At 36.3% G+C, this 19352-nt stretch overlaps 1 protein-coding gene and 1 pseudogene across 1 annotated transcript; both read left to right on the plus strand.

The window, feature by feature from the left end:
* On the plus strand, positions 6247–6999 carry Or6c236-ps1 (olfactory receptor family 6 subfamily C member 236, pseudogene 1; annotated as a pseudogene).
* Positions 13231–14166, plus strand: Or6c3d (olfactory receptor family 6 subfamily C member 3D). The gene has a single exon (NM_001000940.1). The coding sequence runs from the start codon at positions 13231–13233 to the stop codon at positions 14164–14166; it is 936 nt and encodes a 311-aa protein (NP_001000940.1).
* Positions 14167–19352: the final 5186 nt, after the last annotated feature.

Raw genomic sequence — 19352 nt, forward strand, 5'->3', positions numbered from 1 at the left:
CAGAAAATATGGTACATCTACACAATAGAGTACTACTCAGCTACCAAAAACAGTGACTTCATGAAATTCATAGGCAAATGGATGGTACTAGAAAATATCATGCTGAGTGAGGTAACTCGATCACAGGTTAAAAAACCACAGGTATGCACTCACTGATAAGTGGATATTAGCCCAAAATCTCTAATGACCCAAGATACAATCCACAGATCACATGACGCTCAAGAAGAAGGACGGCCAATGTGCGGATGCTTCAGTCCTTCTTAAGAGGGGAACAAAAGAATTCATAGGAGGAGGTATAGAGACAAAATTTGGATCAGAGACTGAAGGAATGGCCATTCAATGTCTGCCCCATTGGGGATCCAGCCCATATACATACAGCCACCAATCCCAGAAAATATTGCTAATATCACGAAATCCATGCTGACAGGAGTGCAATGCATCAGTCTCTTGAGAGGTCCAGCCGGAGTATGACAAGTACATAGGTGAATGTTAGCAGCAAACCATTGAACTGAGAACAGGGTCTCCATTGGACAAGTTACAGGAAGGAATGACAGAGTTGAGGGGGCTTTCAACCCCATAAGTACACCAATAGCAACCAACCAGAGCTCCCAGGGACTAAATGATGACCTAAAGAGTACACATGGACAGACCCATAGCTCTAGCTCCTTATGTAGCAGAGGATGGCCTTGTTGGGCACCAATAGCAGGAGAAGCCCTTGGTCCTGCCAAGGCTGGACCTCCCAGTGTAGGGGAATTCAGTGTGGGGAGGCAGGAATGGGTGGGTGGTTGGGGAGGGGTTACACTCTCATAGAAGAAGGGGGAAGGGGTAGGCATAAGGGGTTTAGGGGGTTTATAGATGGGAAACTGGGAAAGGGAATAACATTTTAAATGTAAATAAAAAAGAACTTCAAGACACTGAAGAAAGAAATTGAAGAAGACCTCAGAAGATGGAAAGATCTCCCATGCTCATGGATTGGCAGGATTAATATAGTAAAAATGGCCATTTTACCAAAAGCGATCTACAGATTCAATGCAATCCCCATCAAAATACCAATCCAATTCTTCAAAGAGTTAGACAGAACAATTTGCAAAATCATCTGGAATAACAAAAACCCAGGATAGCTAAAACTATCCTCAACAATAAAAGGACTTCAGGGGGAAACACTATCCCTGAACTCAAGCAGTATTACAGAGCAATAGTGATAAAAACTGCATGGTATTGGTACAGAGACAGACAGATAGACCAATGGAATAGAATTGAAGACCCAGAAATGAACCCACACACCTATGGTAACTTGATTTTTGACAAAGGAGCCAAAACCATGCAATGGAAAAAAGATAGCATTTTCAGCAAATGGTGCTGGTTCAACTGGAGGTCGACACGTAGAAGAATGCAGATCGATCCATGTTTATCACCCTGTACAAAGCTTAAGTCCAAGTGGATCAAGGACCTCCACATCAAACCAGATAAACTCAAACTAATAGAAGAAAAACTATGGAAGCATCTGGAACACAGGGGCACTGGAAAAAATTTCCTGAACAAAACACCAATGGCTTATGCTCTAAGATCAAGAATCGACAAATGGGATCTCATAAAACTGCAAAGCTTCTGTAAGGCAAAGGACACTGTGGTTAGGACAAATCAGCAACCAACAGATTGGGAAAAGATCTTTACCAATCCTACAACAGATAGAGGCCTTATATCCAAAATATACAAAGAACTCAAGAAGTTAGACCGCAGGGAGACAAATAACCCTATTAAAAAATGGGGTTCAGAGCTAAACAAAGAATTCACAGCTGAGGAATGCCGAATGGCTGAGAAACACCTAAAGAAATGTTCAACATCTTTAGTCATAAGGGAAATGCAAATCAAAACAACCCTGAGATTTCACCTCACACCAGTGAGAATGGCTAAGATCAAAAACTCAGGTGACAGCAGATGCTGGTGAGGATGCGGAGAAAGAGGAACACTCCTCCATTGTTGGTGGGATTGCAGACTGGTACAACCGTTCTGGAAATCAGTCTGGAGGTTCCTCAGAAATTTGGCATATACCCAAAAGATGCCCCAACATATAAAAAAGACACGTGCTCCACTATGTTCATCGCAGCCTTATTTATAATAGCCAGAAGCTGGAAAGAACCCAGATGCCCTTCAACAGAGGAATGGATACAGAAAATGTGGCATATGTACACAATGGAATATTACTCAGCTATCAAAAACAACGGCTTTATGAAATTCGTAGGCAAATGTTTGGAACTGGAAAATATCATCCTGAGTGAGCTAACCCAATCACAGAAAGACATACATGGTATGCACTCACTGATAAGTGGCTATTAGCCCAAATGCTTGAATTACCCTAGATCCCTAGAACAAATGAAACTAAAGACGGATGATCAAAATGTGAATGCTTCACTCCTTCTCTAAATGGGGAACAAGAATACCCTTGGCAGGGAAGAGAGAGGCAAAGATTAAAACAGAGACTGAAGGAACACCCATTCAGAGCCTGCCCCACATGTGGCCCATACATATACAGCCACCCAATTAGACAAGATGGATGAAGCAAAGAAGTGCAGACCGACAGGAGCCGGATGTAGATCGCTCCTGAGAGACACAGCCAGAATACAGCAAACACAGAGGCGAATGCCAGCAGCAAACCACTAAACTGAGAATAGGACCCCCGTTGAAGGAATCAGAGAAAGAACTGGAAGAGCTTGAAGGGGCTCGAGACCCCATATGTACAACAATGCCAAGCAACCAGAGCTTCCAGGGACTAAGCCACCACGTAAAGATTATACATGGACTGACCCTGGACTCTGACCTCATAGGTAGCAATGAATATCCTAGTAAGAGCACCAGTGGAAGGGGAAGCCCTGGGTCCTGCTAAGACTGAACCCCCAGTGAACTAGACTGTTGGGGGGAGGGCAGCAATGGGGGGAGGGTTGGTAGGGGAACACCCATAAGGGAGGGGGGAGGGGGATGTTTGCCCGGAAACCAAAGAATTATTATTAAGTATTAAATAAATTTAAAAAAATCCAATAAAAAAGAAAAATATTCTTATATATGAGAAGAAAATTAAAACAAGTTCATTGAATAAAACAAAAAGAAAGAAGACTGACTAATTTATTAGTAGCAAGCTAGTAAAGTGAACCCCTCCATGTCCTTTATATCAAATCTTGACTCCAGGTTTCTGCCCTGGTTTCCTTCAAAGGTAAGAGTATGATATGACGATATGAGATGAAATAAACCCTTTCATGCCCCCCAAATAGATTTTTTCAAATCAGAGAATCAGAAATCAGTTTTGGGGGGATTAAAGTTATGTATTAAATGGTTCCAACCATAGGGATTAAAGGTGTGCATTAAGGGCTTGTCTGTGAACAGTTATTTCACACAGACCTACACAACATATTTTTGTTCATACTATGAAGACGTTTTTCAAGGGGAATATGTATTAGGTATGGCTCATCCCCAATATTGGCTACATATTCATAGATAAATATATATGGGATAGAATTGAAAAGGAGAAAACGATCTAGGGCAATAGTATTTTCTCTCAAATCACTAGGACACCATGATTTAAAGTTGTTCCATGGTACCATGCAGTCCCATCACTAACATAATCTGTGGGAAGGAAATGAACGTCTATCAAAAACTTCTAGTTACATTATACCAATAGTTGTCACATGTGTGCAAAAAGACAGAAGCACTGCAGCATCATAACCAGTGAGGTGAATTAGTAATGGCCAAATTCCTAGTTCTCAATCAAAAATTAAATTAGTGAATTGCATATAACTCATATAACAATTACACAAAAGTGAAGTTTGTCTAGATAAAGTGACAAGAATAACATTCAGTGCTAACTGAATAGTTAAAAAAGCAGAATAAGATAGTTACATAATTTTTAATGTGACATGATTATATAATGGAAATTTGTAACATGGATTAAATAAAAATAGTTTAATAATAAAATATTTGGTAGAATATTCTGTTTTTATGCTGGTAAATTTGAAGTTTTGAGGGTAATGAACACCTGGTAGGAAATACATTGATAGGTTTTTATATACTACTATGTACTTGATTCTCACATAATAATTATAAAATTCATAATAAAATGCAGCAGAAGTATAATTCTAATATTTAAGGATATTATTACAATTTTCATTACTCATTTTCGGTCAGGAGAGATTTGCTAATGAATAAACTAGGTGTCCTCCATTCAAAAAGAATCATTATAGAATTGGATTCAGCAAATCCCAGAGGCTTTGAGAATACATTACTTTCATTGTATAGACTGAGTCTAACTGCTTGTTAGGAAAATTAAAATTGGCCAAAGGGAAGCCAGATCAGATAACAACAGCTGATTGGTACAGGTTTCCCATTGTCTCCTTATATTGTGACATCACAATGTCTTACAAATCTTCCTCTGCTTGCATACTTCCTTTCATCAGCCCAGTCTCTCAGGACTTCTGCGTCGTCCAGAAAAAAATCACTTTATGTTATCTTTGTGCAGCATTGATGCTAACTTAACCAGAGTGTTTTGAAAAGTTTCCCCTTCTAGCTCCTAAAAGCAGTTTCCCTGCTAAATTTGCTTGAAGAAATCTTAGGATTATCATAGCAACTTTTGGAATTTGTGTCTTAGTATGTTTCTATGAAACAATAAAAGGTATTAAGGAGAAATATGCTTTATTTGTGAAACTGGCAGTAATCTCAGAAGCAATCCAGCCTGTGCTTTTCCTATGTGACACGCTTTGTGTAGAAGAGACAAGGGTTAGCTGGATGACAAACATTTGTTCTGAAGAATATTGTGAATACATTTCAACTAGTTTTTAAGTAAAAGACTACTTTAGGATTACATCCTTGATGGTATCATCAGATATACCAAGCATATATTGTATCCTTGTGAAGAAATGCACATTTTCTGATATTTAAAGACTTATTTTGGAAAAAAGTGGAAGGATTACTATGACTATTATTTTATTACTACTGATTTTAGCATTTTCATTACAGTTCAAACATTGTTTTATACACAGTATTAGTCTCTGCTGTTTAATCTGTGCTTTATGGAATATTAATAATACACACACACAGAGAGAGCTAAATATTGACAACAAAATATAAAACAGTATGAAATAAATAATGCCAATCATTAGCTTTAATGTCTACCACATGATGTGTTGCTTTATAAAGAAAATAATAAAGTGGATATGGTCGAGAACATAATTCACAGGCATTATGATGTTTGTTAAGTAGTAGGAGAGACTGAAGTCAGGATGGCATATGGTAGCACTTTGTAGTTTAAGTGAGGTAAATCCTACAGAAAAATTATATATTCTGATCTGTCCTTAGAACAATGTGCAGTGGTTTACTTTGAGATTTAGAAAGTACTTTAAACGTTCTTTTCTACACTCAGAAAAAGTTACAGAGATGGCCCAAAGTGATCATAGTATTAAATATAAAAATGACAAAACATATTCCACTGTAATAGATGTATTACTGATCTCTATATTGTAGTTAATCTCTTGATTATGTTTTCATTCCTATAGATTAAGATATTGATAAGAAAAAATACTGTACTTGATCCTAGACAAAACTTTTTTACTTTTACAAGCAAAGCTCATTTAGTCCTTTACTTTCATGGTGCCAAATGTGTTTCTCCATGATCATTTTAAACTTAAACTTATCAAAAATAAAAGTAATTATAGCAGGAAAGGTGCTTGATATATGTGGTTATGTGATTATTTTCTATAATTAAATTATAGAATTTTGGTAATGGGATTAGATTTTAAATTAACATATCAACATAATATAACAAAAATATAAAATTGAAAACAACTTGATGTAAAAATTTCACCTAGAGTTGAAATTTATTGGAAGAATAAATTATTTGAGGGTGTATAGCAGTTCTGACTAAACATAGATATTTCATGTAAAATTATTGAAGGCGATTTTAAGCAAAAATCATAAATATGTGTTTTAAATTTAGAATATTATATACCTATAATATATACAATTTTATGTTTGAATATATAATTATATAAATTTTGTATTTTATATTTAAATTATATAAATAAGTATATTATTGTATATTGTGTTTCTAGTAGAAATTAAGAGACTTGGAAAAAATCTTACAGGAATATTCCTTATCAACTTATTGCATATAGTAACACTCATATTTAAACTTTCAATTCTGTATTAATTTTATATTTTGTTATCATTTTTATCAATAGATTCTGCTAACAGTAAATCAGTATGAAAAACCATTCCGTGAATAGTGAGTTTGTGCTTTTGGGCATATCAGATAATCCAGAACTTCAGGTTGTGATTTTTATCCTTTTATTAATTGCTTGCATATTAAGCATCACTGGAAACCTAACCATCATCATCCTCACCTTGCTGGACTCTCAGTTAAAGACTCCTACATATTTCTTCCTTCAGAATTTCTCTTTCTTAGAAATTATGTTTACCAATATTTCCATCTCTATATTTTTGGAGTCAATAATCACTAAAGTCAAGACCATTTCCTATAACAACTGTTTGGTTCAGTTATATTTCTTCATCTCCATGGGAGTGTCTGAGTTCTTTCTTCTAACTGCTATGTCGTATGATCGCTATGTTGCCATCTGCAAGCCATTGCACTACACCCTCATCATGAATCAGAAAGTCTGCACCTTTCTTGTACTCACATCATGGACGGCAGAACTTCTGACCATCTTCCCACCATTAATGTTGGTCCTCAAGTTGGACTTGCTTTGATTCTAATGTCATTGATCACTTCTCCTGTGACTGCTTCCCCATTGTACAGCTCTCCTGCTCAGATACATGTTTTTTTTTAAGGGAAAATCGGCTTTTACTTTGTATTTGTAACTTTGTTGTTCACAATGGCTGTAGTGATCTTGTCCTACATTTGCATCATCAGCACCATTCTGAGGTTCCCATCTGCAAGTCAGAAGAAAAAAGGCTTTCTTCACCTGTTCCTCTCATATGATTGTCATCTCCATCTGTTTTTTTATCTGTATTAACTTGAGTATTACTTATTTACATTTTGATTGTTATTCCCCTTCCCGGTTTCCAGGACAACTTCCCCCTAACTCCTCCCCCTCCCCTTCTATGTGGACTTCCCTTCCCCATTCTCCCCACATTACCACCCCCCACAACAATCACAAGGTGTTCAGTCATGGCAGGACCAAGGGCTTCCCCTTCCACTGGTGCTCTTACTAGGCAATTCATTGCTACCTATGAGGTTGGAGCCCAGGGTCATTCCATATATAGTCTTTGGGTAGTGGCTTAGTCCCTGAAAGCTCTAGTTGGTTGACATTCTTGTTCATATGGGGTCTCGAGCCCCTTCAAGCTCTTCCAGTCCTTTCTCTTATTCCTTCAATGGGGGTCCCATTCTCAGTTCAGTGGTTTGCTGCTGGCATTTGCCTATGTATTTGCTGTAATCTGGGTGTGTCTCTCAGGAGAGATCTACATCGGTTCCTGTCGGCCTGCACTTATTTACTTCATCCATCTTATCTAGTTTGGTGGCTGTATATGTATGGGCCACATGTAGGGCAGGATCTGAATGAGTGTTCCTTCTGCCTCTGTTCTAAACTTTGCCTCCCTATTCCCTGCCAAGGATATTCTTGTTCCCCTTTTAAAGAAGGAGTGAAGCATTCACATTTTGGTCATTCTTCTTGAGTTTCATGTGTTCTGTGCATCTAGGGTAATCCAAGCATTTGGGCTAATAGCCACTTATCAATGAGTGAATACCATGTGTGTTTTTCTGTGATTGGGTTACCTCACTCAGGATGATATTTTCCAGTTCCAACCATTTGCCTACGAATTTCATAAAGTCATTGTTTTTGATAGCTGAGTAATATTCCATTGTGTAGATGTACCACATTTTGTGTATCCATTCCTCTATTGAAGTCTGGGTTCTTTCCAGCTTCTGGCTTTTATAAATAAGGCTGCTATGAACATAGTGGAGCATATGTCTTTGTTATATGTTGGGTCATCTTTTGGGTATATGCCCAAGAGAGGTATAGCTGGGTCCTCAGGTAGTTCAATATCCAATTTTCTGAGGAACCTGCAGACTGATTTCCAGAATGGTTGTACCAGTCTGGAATCCACCAATAATGAAGAAGTGTTCCTCTTTCTCCACATCCTCGCCAGCATTTGCTGTAACCTGAGTTTTTGATGTTAGACATTCTCACTGGTGTGAGGTGAAATCTCAAATCCTTGATTTGCATGTCTCTTATGACTAAAGATTTTGAACATTTCTTTAGGTGTTTCTCAGCCATTTGGCATTCCTCAGCTATGAATTCTTTGTTTATTTCTGAACCCCCTTTTTATATAAGGTTATTTGTCTCCCTGCGGTCTAACTTCTTGAGTTCTTTGTATATTTTGGATATAAGACCTCTATCTGTTAAATGATTGGTAAACATCTTTTCCCAATCTGTTGGTTGCCGTTTTGTCCTAACAACAGTGTCCTTTGCCTTACAGAAGCTTTGCAGTTTTATGAGATCCCATTTGTTGATTTTTGATCTTAGAGCATAAGCCATTGGTGTTTTGTTCAGGAAATTTTCTCCAGTGCCATGTATTTGAGATGCTTCCCCACTTTTTCTTCTATTAGTTTGAGTGTATCTGGTTTGATGTGGAGGTCCTTGATCTACTTGGACTTAAGCTTTGTATAGAGTGACAAGCATGGATCGATCTGCATTCTTCTACATACTGACCTCCAGTTGTACCAGCACCATTTGCTGAAAATGCTATCTTTTTTCCATTGGATGGTTTTGGCTCCTTTGTCAAAAATCAAGTGACCGTAGTTGTGTGGGTTCATTTCTGGGTCTTCAATTCTATTCCACTGGTCTTTCTGTCTGTCTCTGCTACAATAACATGCAGTTTTTATCACTTTTGCTCTGTAATACTGCTTGTGTTCAGGGATAGTGATTCCCCAAGAAGTCCTTTTATTGTTGAGGATAGTTTTAACTATCCTGGGGTTTTGTTATTCCAGATGAATTTGCAAATTGATCTGTCTAACTCTCTGAAGAATTGGAATGGTATTTTGATGGGGATTGGACTGAATGTGTAGATCACTTTTGGTAAAATGGCCATTTTTACTATATTAATCCTGCCAATCCATGAGCATGGGAGATCTTTCCATCTTCTGAGGTCTTCTTCAATTTCTTTCTTCAGTGGCTTGAAGTTCTTATCATACAGATCATTTATTTGCTTGGTTAAAGTCACACCAAGGTATTTTATATTATTTGGGACTATTATGAAAAGTGTCGTTTCCCTAATTTTTTTTTCTCGGATTGTTGCTCTTTTGTGTAGAGGAAGGCTACTGATTTATTTGAGGTAATATTATACCCAGCCACTTTTCTGAAGTTGTTTATCAGGTTTAGTAGTTCTCTGGTGGAACTTTTGGGATCACTTAAATATACTATTGTATCATCCGCAAATATTGATATTTTGTCTTCTTCCTTTCCAATCTGTACCCCCTTGATCTCCTTTTGTTGTCTGATTGCTCTGGCTAGAACTTCAAGAACTATATTGAATAAGTAAGGAGAGAGTATGCAGCCTTGTCTAGTCCCTCGTTTTAGCGGGATTGCTTCAAGTTTCTCTCCATTTAGTTTAATGTTAGCAACTGGTTTGCTGTGGCTTTTTCTATGTTTAGATATGGGCCTTGAATTCCTATTCTTTCCATGACTTTTATCATGAAGGGCGTTGAACTTTGTCAAATGCTTTCTCAGCATCTAATGAAATGATCATGTGGTTTTGTTCTTTCAGTTTTTTATATAATGGATTTTGTTGATGGTTTTCCATATATTTAACCATCCCTGCATGCCTGGGATGAAGCCTACTTGATCATGGTGGATGATTGTTTTGCTGTGCTCTTGAATTCAGTTTTCCAGAAGTTTATTGAGTATTTTTGCGTCGATATTCATAAGGGAAATTGGTTTGAAGTTCTCTTTCTTTGTTGGGTCTTTGTCTTGTTGAGGTATAAGAGTAATTTTGGCTTCATAGAAGGAATTCGGTAGTGCTCCATCTCTTTCAATTCTGTGCAACAGTTTGGATAGTATTGTTATGAGGTGTTCTATGAAGGTCTGACCTGGGCTCTTTTTGATTGGGAGACCTTTAATGACTGCTTCTATTTCATTAGGAGTTATGGGTTTGTGTGAATGGTTTATCTGTTCCTGATTTAACTTTGGTACCTGATATCTGTCTTGGAAATAGTCCATTTCCTGCAGATTTTCAAGTTTTGTTGAATATAGGCTTCTGTAGTAGGTTCTGATGATTTTTTAAATTTCCTCTGATTCTGTTGTCATCTCTCCCTCTTTATTTCTGATTTTGTTAATTTGGACACACTCTCTATGTCCTCTCATTAGTCTGGCTTAGGGTTTATCTATCTTGTTGATTTTCTCAAAGAACTAGCTTTTGGTTCTGTTGATTCTTTGTTTAGTCCTTTTTGTTTGTACTTGGTTGATTTCAGCTCTGAGTTTCATTATTTCCTGCCTTTTACTCCTCCTGGGTGTATTTGCTTCTCTTTGTTCTAGAGCTTTCAGATGTGTTGTCAAGCTGCTGACATATGCTCTCTCCTGTCTTTTTCAGCAGGTACTCAGAGCTATGAGTTTTCTTCTTAGCACAGCTTTCATTGTGTCCCATAAGTTTGGGTATGTTGTACCTTAATTTTCATTAAATTGTAAGAAGTCTTTAATTTCTTTCTTTATTTCATCCTTGACCAGGTTATCATTGAGTAGAGCATTGTTCAACTTCCATGTATATGTGGATTTTCTTCCCTTATTTTTGTTGAAAAACAGCTTTAGCCCGTGATGGTTTGATAGAATGCATGGGATTATTTCTATCTTTCTGTATCTGTTGAGGCCTGTTTTATGTCCGACTATATGGTCCATTTTGGAGAAAGTACAATGAGGTGCTGAGAAGAAGGTATATCCTTTTCTTTAGGATAGAATGTTCTATAAGTATCTGTTAAGTCCATTTGGTTCATGACTTATCTTTGTCTATGTCTCTGTTTAATTTCTGTTTCAATGATCTGTTTATTGATGAGAGTGGGATATTGAAATCTCCTACTGTTATTGTGTGAGATGCAATGCGTGCTTTGTGCTTTAGTAAGGTTTCTTTTATGTATGTAGGTCCCCTTGTATTTGGAGCATAGATATTTAGGATTGAGATTTCATCTTGGTGGATTTTTTCTTCGATGAATATTAAGTGTCCTTCCTTATCTATTTTGATGACTTTGGTTGAAAATCGAATTTATTCAATATTAGAATGGCTATCCCAGCTTGCTTTTTTTGACCATTTGTTTGAATATTTGTTTTCCAGTCTTTTACTCTGAGTTAGTGTCTGTCTGGGTGGTGAGCTCTCTCTCTCTCTGAGCACAATTTGTTTTAATTGTTAATATTGAATGCATCATTCTAGCCTTTTATTTTATGATATCATGGCACCTACCAAAACTAAGAATAATCCAGAAAGTGTATAGAAAAATTACATTTGATAAATATAATTAAATGTCAATTGTTTAAGGGCTCCAGGATTTCAAGAAAGCACATTTAATAAATATTTCTGTTGCTCATGGTTTATTAGATGAGAATAAATGTGAAGTAACGAATGTAACTAAATGACAGTAGGTATTTAGTAGATGACAACATTGTGTGCTCTCTGGGATACAATGATTAACACATTCTCAAGACAGAACCACTGGTGAGCAGGGTTAGAGGTTATTGAAATATTGAGTGTTGGCTCCAGAAATTCCCTTATGGTCTACAAGACAGCAGAGCTATGGCCCAAGGTTTTTGAAGTAAAAACATATATACTTAGAGCATTTGTTACACAAGTACAAGCTGTCAGAAGTGTTTGTAGTTATAATAGCAGAGTGGTTCCATCCTTCTGTTCTCTCCTTAAATGGTACTTCCTGAAGGCTACTTGAAATTAAAGAAGGCTGGATTATATTTCCATATATCTGATGAATTTTAATAATCTACTGTTGCATGAAGTATTTCTGTTGAATCATCATAAAAATAGAAATTAAAGTCTGATTAATATGAATGTTGCAAATGTCCAGCAGAGCAGCCATACCTTATACTCTGTTTCTCAGAGCAAAATTCTACCCTCATAAAACAAATATGCAACAATTTTTAGTATTTAAGAGACAAAAATCTAAAGAATATCATATCTTCTAGTGTTGTGTTTCAATAGCTGAGAACTAATTAATTGGTGAAAATGAATGGGAACAGTTTTCTATATACATCTGGGTATCCCTGTGGATGAATGGACCTATACAATGAGTGATCTTATGTGGATCAAGAAAGCTGGGAAATAGATTATCTACCATGAAGCTTCAAAATAAGCAAAAGTATGATCAAATGGAAAAGATACTGTAGGACAATTCAAGAGACAGAGCTACTAAGACCTAAGGCAAGTAACAAATTCTCCCATTTTTGCTTTAGAGAAAAATGAAAGCAAATAGTATCTGCCTCTTTACTGCCAAATGGAAAATTTTCTTTGTACACTAAATGCTTTTCTAACTTTCTAGACATAACCAAATGCTAAATATGTTGGCTGAATTATAAGTCAACAGCTAAAGTATATATTTTGTTTTTTTAAAAATAAGATAGATAGTTAAAAATTCTATCTTAGTAGCATATATATATATATTATTTTTCTCTTGTTCTTAACAGTTATTCCACAATATTGCTATTAAAATAAATTTAATTTCTTAAATGTAGATAAAACTTTTAAATACTTTATTTGCTAAGAAGAATTATAGGCTGAATTCTCATGTATAAAAATAAGGAGCTATCAGTACATTTCAACAGCACTAGAGAAACATTTATGCTTTTAGAATGAAGTCTATTGTAATGTATATATTAACTTAAAAATGAAAATTCATGTTTCACTGTAAACAATGATTTGTCCTAATGAGACATGAAGTAAAAATTACTGACTTTATATTCCATCTTCTAATTCTATAACTTACAATACAAAAATTTCCAACATGTTATACTTAAGAGGCCATTAAATAAGCTGCACTTATAAATATATACTAAAAGTATGTGATAGTAATAGTTCAAATCTGGTTGTTATGAATTACAGAAAATACTTTAAAACTGTATTAGAATTATATCAATCATGTGCCATATCTTTCAAATCATTTAAATATTTTTTTACCCTAAATGTCTTTAAAATAGGTAATAGAAGAGGAAGCAGCATCAGAAGGGGGAGAAGAGGGAGGATATGAATCACACGGAGATTGTAGAATTTATCCTCTTAGGCCTTTCTGATGACCCTGACCTTCAGATTGTGATTTTCCTCTTTTTATTAATCACATATATATTAAGTGTCACTGGAAACCTGACTATCATCGTTTTGACCTTCGTGGACTCCCATCTACAAACACCAATGTATTTTTTCCTCCTGAATTTTGCTTTCTTGGAAGTCTCATTTACAAGCGTATGTATCCCTAGATTTCTGGGGTCTATTGTCACCAGGAATAAAACAATTTCCTATAACAACTGTGCTGCCCAGCTCTTTTTCTTTATCTTCATGGGTGTGTGTGAATTTTACATTCTAACTGCCATGTCCTATGACTGCTATGTTGCCATCTGCAAGCCCCTTCACTACACAACCATCATGAACAGGAAACTCTGCACTTTGTTTGTGCTGTGTGCCTGGCTGGGTGGTTTTCTGACTGTTTTCCCACCCCTTATGCTTTTGCTACAGCAGGATTACTGTGCTTCTAATGTCATTGATCATTTTGCATGTGACTTTTTCCCCCTCTTGCAACTGTCTTGCTCAGATACATTGGTACTAGAAGTGATTGGTTTCTACATTGCTCTGGTTGCTCTGCTGTTCACTTTGGCATTGGTGATTTTATCTTACATGTACATTATCAGGACTATTTTAAGAATTCCATCTACTAGCCAGAGAAAAAAGGCTTTCTCCACCTGTTCCTCTCACATGATTGTAATCTCCCTATCTTATGGAAGCTGCATATTCATGTATGTCAATCCTTCTGCAAAAGAAAAAGCCTCATTGACCAAAGGTGTGGCAATTCTCAATACTTCTGTTGTCCCCATGTTAAACCCCTTCATTTATACCCTGAGGAACCAGCAAGTAAAGCAAGCATTCAAAGGTGTAGTACACAAACTAGTATTTTCTGTAAGCAGATGAAATTAAAAGCACTTTAAAAATAAAAAATTCTACTAAGAAAAAAGGAATTATAATTTTGAAATTATTAAGTATCTTCTCTGATAGTTTCTTTATGTGTTATATTGTACTAACTTATATAGTTTCACAGTTTCTTCTCTTATCTTTATAATCAAATATATATAATACACTGCTGTTTGGAAATCTTTAATAAATATTGACAGGATGGGAAAATCCAAAGTCAAAACAAATCCCAGTACTGAGAGGAAACTGAGGAACAAAGTTACACCCCTAGCCTAGGAGCTCTTGGTAATTCTTGGATGCCAGGAAAAAAAGAGTTTCTTTTTTCAGGGTATAAACTTGGATAAAATGTTCACATTCTAATGGAAGAGCACACACCTTAGAATATTTGGGCAGCACAACCTGACTTGGTGTTCATAAAAAGACACAAAGTTGATTGAGAAGGAAGGGGACAGCTCTAGGAAGAATTGTGCAAAGATGAATGTGACCAAACAATGTTGTACACAATTCCCAAAAGGCTAATAAAAACAATAAAAACAATAAAATAAAATTTTCTCATAGATTTTTGGAAGTGTTATGTATTTTAAAGAAATATTATATGGGAGATATCATAACAGTTTTAATTTTGTTTATATATCCATAATCTACATATTCTGTCATCAAAATAATCAGAAATAAAGTTGTAAATTTTATTTTCCATATTTTCAAGATTGATTGACATTTTTCATAGCATTTAAGATTGTCTATGTTCTGTATACTCATTCCTTATGAGCAATAGGCCCTTTTTCAATGCACCTTAAATGCAAGTTTATGCTTTGTAGATTTTAAACTGTGCCACACTTGTTTTTCCCGTAAATTAAGTGAGTTACTTCTTTAAAACACAAAAGGTAATTTGGGGATGCCCTCTAATTGTTTCAACAATGTGGGCATCAATTCAATAACCTGTCTTCTGCCTTTAAGTGTCTGTTGCTGATTAATAGTTACACTGTGTGAGAGTTCATTTCTTTCTTTTACATTTTCCCAACTGGTTCAGATTAGAAAATGTTATATCTCATATAACTTATTTCTGTGTGTGGGACACCATAACATACAAACTGAGATGTGAAAAATGAATAAAAGTCTTTCATACCAATTTTAATACATTTGGGAAGGAAGTTTTAGATTTTAAATCTTAACTACATGCCAAGGTTCAAAAACCAAAGCATCCCACTGTGAGAAAAATGACATATCTCTGGGGAATTTAATGTTTTAGAGTCATTTTCGTACTCTAAATATTGGCCTTCTAATTAAGTATTTTCAAATGCTTCTTACTATTCTCTTTATCCATTCATTCCTCCAAAAGACCCAACAAGCAGCTGAAAGAGTCAGATAAAGATATGTGTAGTCAACCAATGAACAGAAGCTGCTAACCCTTCTGGTTGTATTAGGGAAAAGCTGGAGAAAGTTGAGGAGAAATGCAACCGTGTAGTAGGATCAGCAGTCTCAATTAACTTGGCCTCCTGAGATTTCTCAGACAAAGGATCATCAACCAGGTAGCATACACCAGCTGATATGAGACCTCCAACACATATACAACAGAGAACTCCCAGGTCTGGGTTCAGTCAGAGAAGATGCACCTAACACTCAAGAAACTGAAGGCCCCAGGAAGTTTAGAGGTCTGGTGGGGTGGGTACGGTGGGGACATCCTTGTGGAGATGGGGGGTGGGTATGGGATGTAGAACAGTCAGAGAGTGGACTGGGAGGCAAATAAAATCTGGAGTGTAAAAATAAATAAATAATTAAAAATATATGGATACTAAATACAGAAATGAGTCAGTAAAATAAAAGATTTGTCTTGTCCCAATATAGTTATAAAGGAGAAAAAAAACAAGCATATAAAATATATGCCACAACAGGTAATTTTATAAATTTTAGCATAGTATGTTGTACAAATTAGCAATGATATTGAAACCTAAAGAATAAACAAGTTAGTATTATCAACAGTGTATTCATTATACCAAGGAGAGAAAAAACCTGCCATTGCTATTTTTCCTTACTCAAGAATAGCAAGAAAGATTAAAACAGAGACGGAAGGAACACCCATTCAGAGCCTGCCCCACAGGTGGCCCATACATATACAGCCACCCAATTAGACAAGATGGATGAAGCAAAGAAGTGCAGACCGACAGGAGCCGGATGTAGATCGCTCCTGAGAGACACAGCCAGAATACAGCAAATACAGAGGCGAATGCCAGCAGCAAACCACTGAACTGAGAATAGGTCCCCCGTTGAAGGAATCAGAGAAAGAACTGGAAGAGCTTGAAGGTGCTCGAGACCCCAAAAGTACAACAATGTCAAGCAACCAGAGCTTCCAGGGACTAAGCCACTACCTAAAGACTATACATGGACTGACCCTGGACTCTGTCCCCATAGGTAGCAATGAATATCCTAGTAAGAGCACCAGTGGAAGGGGAAGCCCTGGGTCCTGCTAAGACTGAACCCCCAGTGAACTAGACTATGCGGGGAGGGTGGCAATGGGGGGAGGTTTGGGAGGGGAACACCCACAAGGAAGGGGAGGGGGGAGGGTGATGTCTGTCCGGAAACCGGGAAAGGGAATAACACTTGAAATGTATATAAGAAATACTCAAGATAATAAAAAAAATAAAATAAAAAAAATAAATAAAAAAAAAGAAAGGAACTTCACTAGAGTCTAAAAAAAAAAAAAAAAAGAATAGCAAGTAGCCTTGAGAGAGAAACATGGTAAGGAAATACACATATCACAAAGTCTCAGATGAACAGACATACCCGTAATAAGCAGAAAACTCGTGATATCTAAAACCCATCTAAGACGTGCTGTAAAGTGGAGCGTATGAGATATGGAGCAATAATTCTTTTCTGTCACTAGACAACTTATCAATACTATGTAACACAAGTGATACGACGCTTTTTTTTTTTTTTTTTTGGAGTTGAAGTGCTGTGTAAACACAACTGCCATTCTAACCATTAAACTGAATTTTTCCCTCTTGTATAATATTTGTTCTATACAACTCTTTTTTTAAAAAAGGGGGAAAGAAGCTTTTATTGTTTGTATCAGTGTATTTGTTGTCTGTTCAAATATTGTTCATTTATGGATTCATTATAGTTGAAAAACAAATTATTAGCAAGGAATATATTTTTGGCTAAATGTGTGAAACATTGTTGGTATAATTTTAAAAGTAATTTTGTGTTATGCTGTTATGGTGTGATTATACCATTTCCCCTTCCTTTTTTCTCTTCCCATCATTTTTTATGCACCAAACGTGCTTGTTCTCTCTCTCTCTCTCTCTCTCTCTCTCTCTCTCTCTCTCTCTCTCTCTCTCGCTCTCTCTCGCTCTCTCTCGCTCTCTCTCGCTCTCTCGCTCTCTCGCTCTCTCGCTCTCTCGCTCTCTCTCTCTCTCTCTCTTTCAAAATGGCTAAGTGGTTAAGAGCGCTGACTGCTCTTCCAGAGGTCCTGAGTTCAAATCCCAGCAACCACATGGTGGCTCACAACCATCTGTAATGGGATCCGATACTGTCTTCTGGTGTGTCTGAAGACTGCTACACTGTACTTATATATAATAAATAAATAAATCTTAAAAAATCACATTTCACCATTAATCACTATTATATACATATAAATACAACCTACTTAGTCTGTATAAAGGTCTGTGTGTCTGAGACCTAAATTACAACATGTCCTAAGTGAAAATTTAGACACACTGGTACTTTGAGGCTAATACTAAAGTTTGTTATTACTTTAGTATGAACTTAACAACCCAAAAGTGCAAATCACAACCAGAAGGAAATATCTTCCTATTTCAGAAATAACAGATATTAGGAAAAATTGTTTTAAATGAAATGCTGAAGATTTTTTTCTCAAGACTTTAAACATGAAACAGTATTGAATTTTGTCAAATGCTTTCTCAGCATCTAATGAGATGATCATGTGGGGATTTTTTTTGTTTGATTTTTTTTATTGAGTATTTTTATTTACATTTCAAATGTTTTTCCCTTTCCTGGTTTCTGTCCATAAGCCCTCTATCCCATTACCCTCTGCCTTCTAAATGGGTGTTTCCCTCCCCAAGCACGCCCACTCCTGCCTTCCCTCCCTTGCATTCCCCTACACTGGGGGAGGGGTTTCAGCCTTGGCAGGACCAAGGGCTTCTCCTTCATTGGTGCCTAACAAGATCATTCTCTGTTAAATGTGCATTTGGAAGCATGGGTTTGTCCATGTATAGTCTTTGGGTAGTGGTTTAGTCCCTGGGAGCTTTGGTAAGTTGGTATTGTTGTTCTTATGATGTTGCAAGACCCTTCAGCTCTTTCTCTAACTCCTCCAATGTGGACCCTGTTCTCAGTTCAATGATTTGCTACAACATTTGCCTCTGTATGTGTCACACTGTGGTTGAGCCTCTCAGATGATAGCAATATCATATCAGGCATATATATATGTACAGCTGGATCCAATGGCAGGGCAGTCTATGAATGACTATTCCTTCAGTCTGTGCTCCAAATTTTGTTTCCATATCTCCTCATAGGAATATTTTCATTCTCTCTTTTAAGAACGACTGAAGCATCCATAGTTTGGTCGTCCTTCTTGACTGAAGAAGGTCTTTTTTTTTTTTTTGCTATTTTTGTTTTTGTTTAAAGGAACTCAAAGTTCTTGTCTATTTTTGATTGAAATATGAAATTATATAGCAATTCTTTATGGATTTTCCTAAAAATATTAAATATAGAAGTGCCATATAATTCAACTATTAGGTAAGTATGAAGTGAGGTCAACATGCTGAATAGCCAATAAAATGCAAAGAATATCACTGTCCAAATAAAAGAAAAACTAGGATTAATTAGCATATACATAGAATAATTAATTGGCCATAGAAAAGAATAGACCCTATCTCATGTAATAACATGAAAGAAAATGTTAAGTAAAATAAAGCAAGCACAGAAAATCAAATGATAGTTGTACTCTCATGTGTACTTGAATTCATAAATTCTTGAGTTTTATATGTTCTATGCATGTAGGGTATTTCAAGCGTTTGGGCTAATAACCACTTATCAATGAGTGCATACCATGTGTGTTTTTCTGTGATTGGGTTACCTCACTCAGGATGATATTTTCCAGTTCCAACCATTTGCCTATGAATTTCATAAAGTCATTGTGTTTGATAGCTGAGTAGTATTCCATTGTGTAG

Source organism: Rattus norvegicus, chromosome 7 (assembly GCF_021556685.1).
Source record: "Rattus norvegicus strain SHRSP/BbbUtx chromosome 7, alternate assembly SHRSP_T2T, whole genome shotgun sequence".
NCBI lineage: Eukaryota > Metazoa > Chordata > Mammalia > Rodentia > Muridae > Rattus > Rattus norvegicus.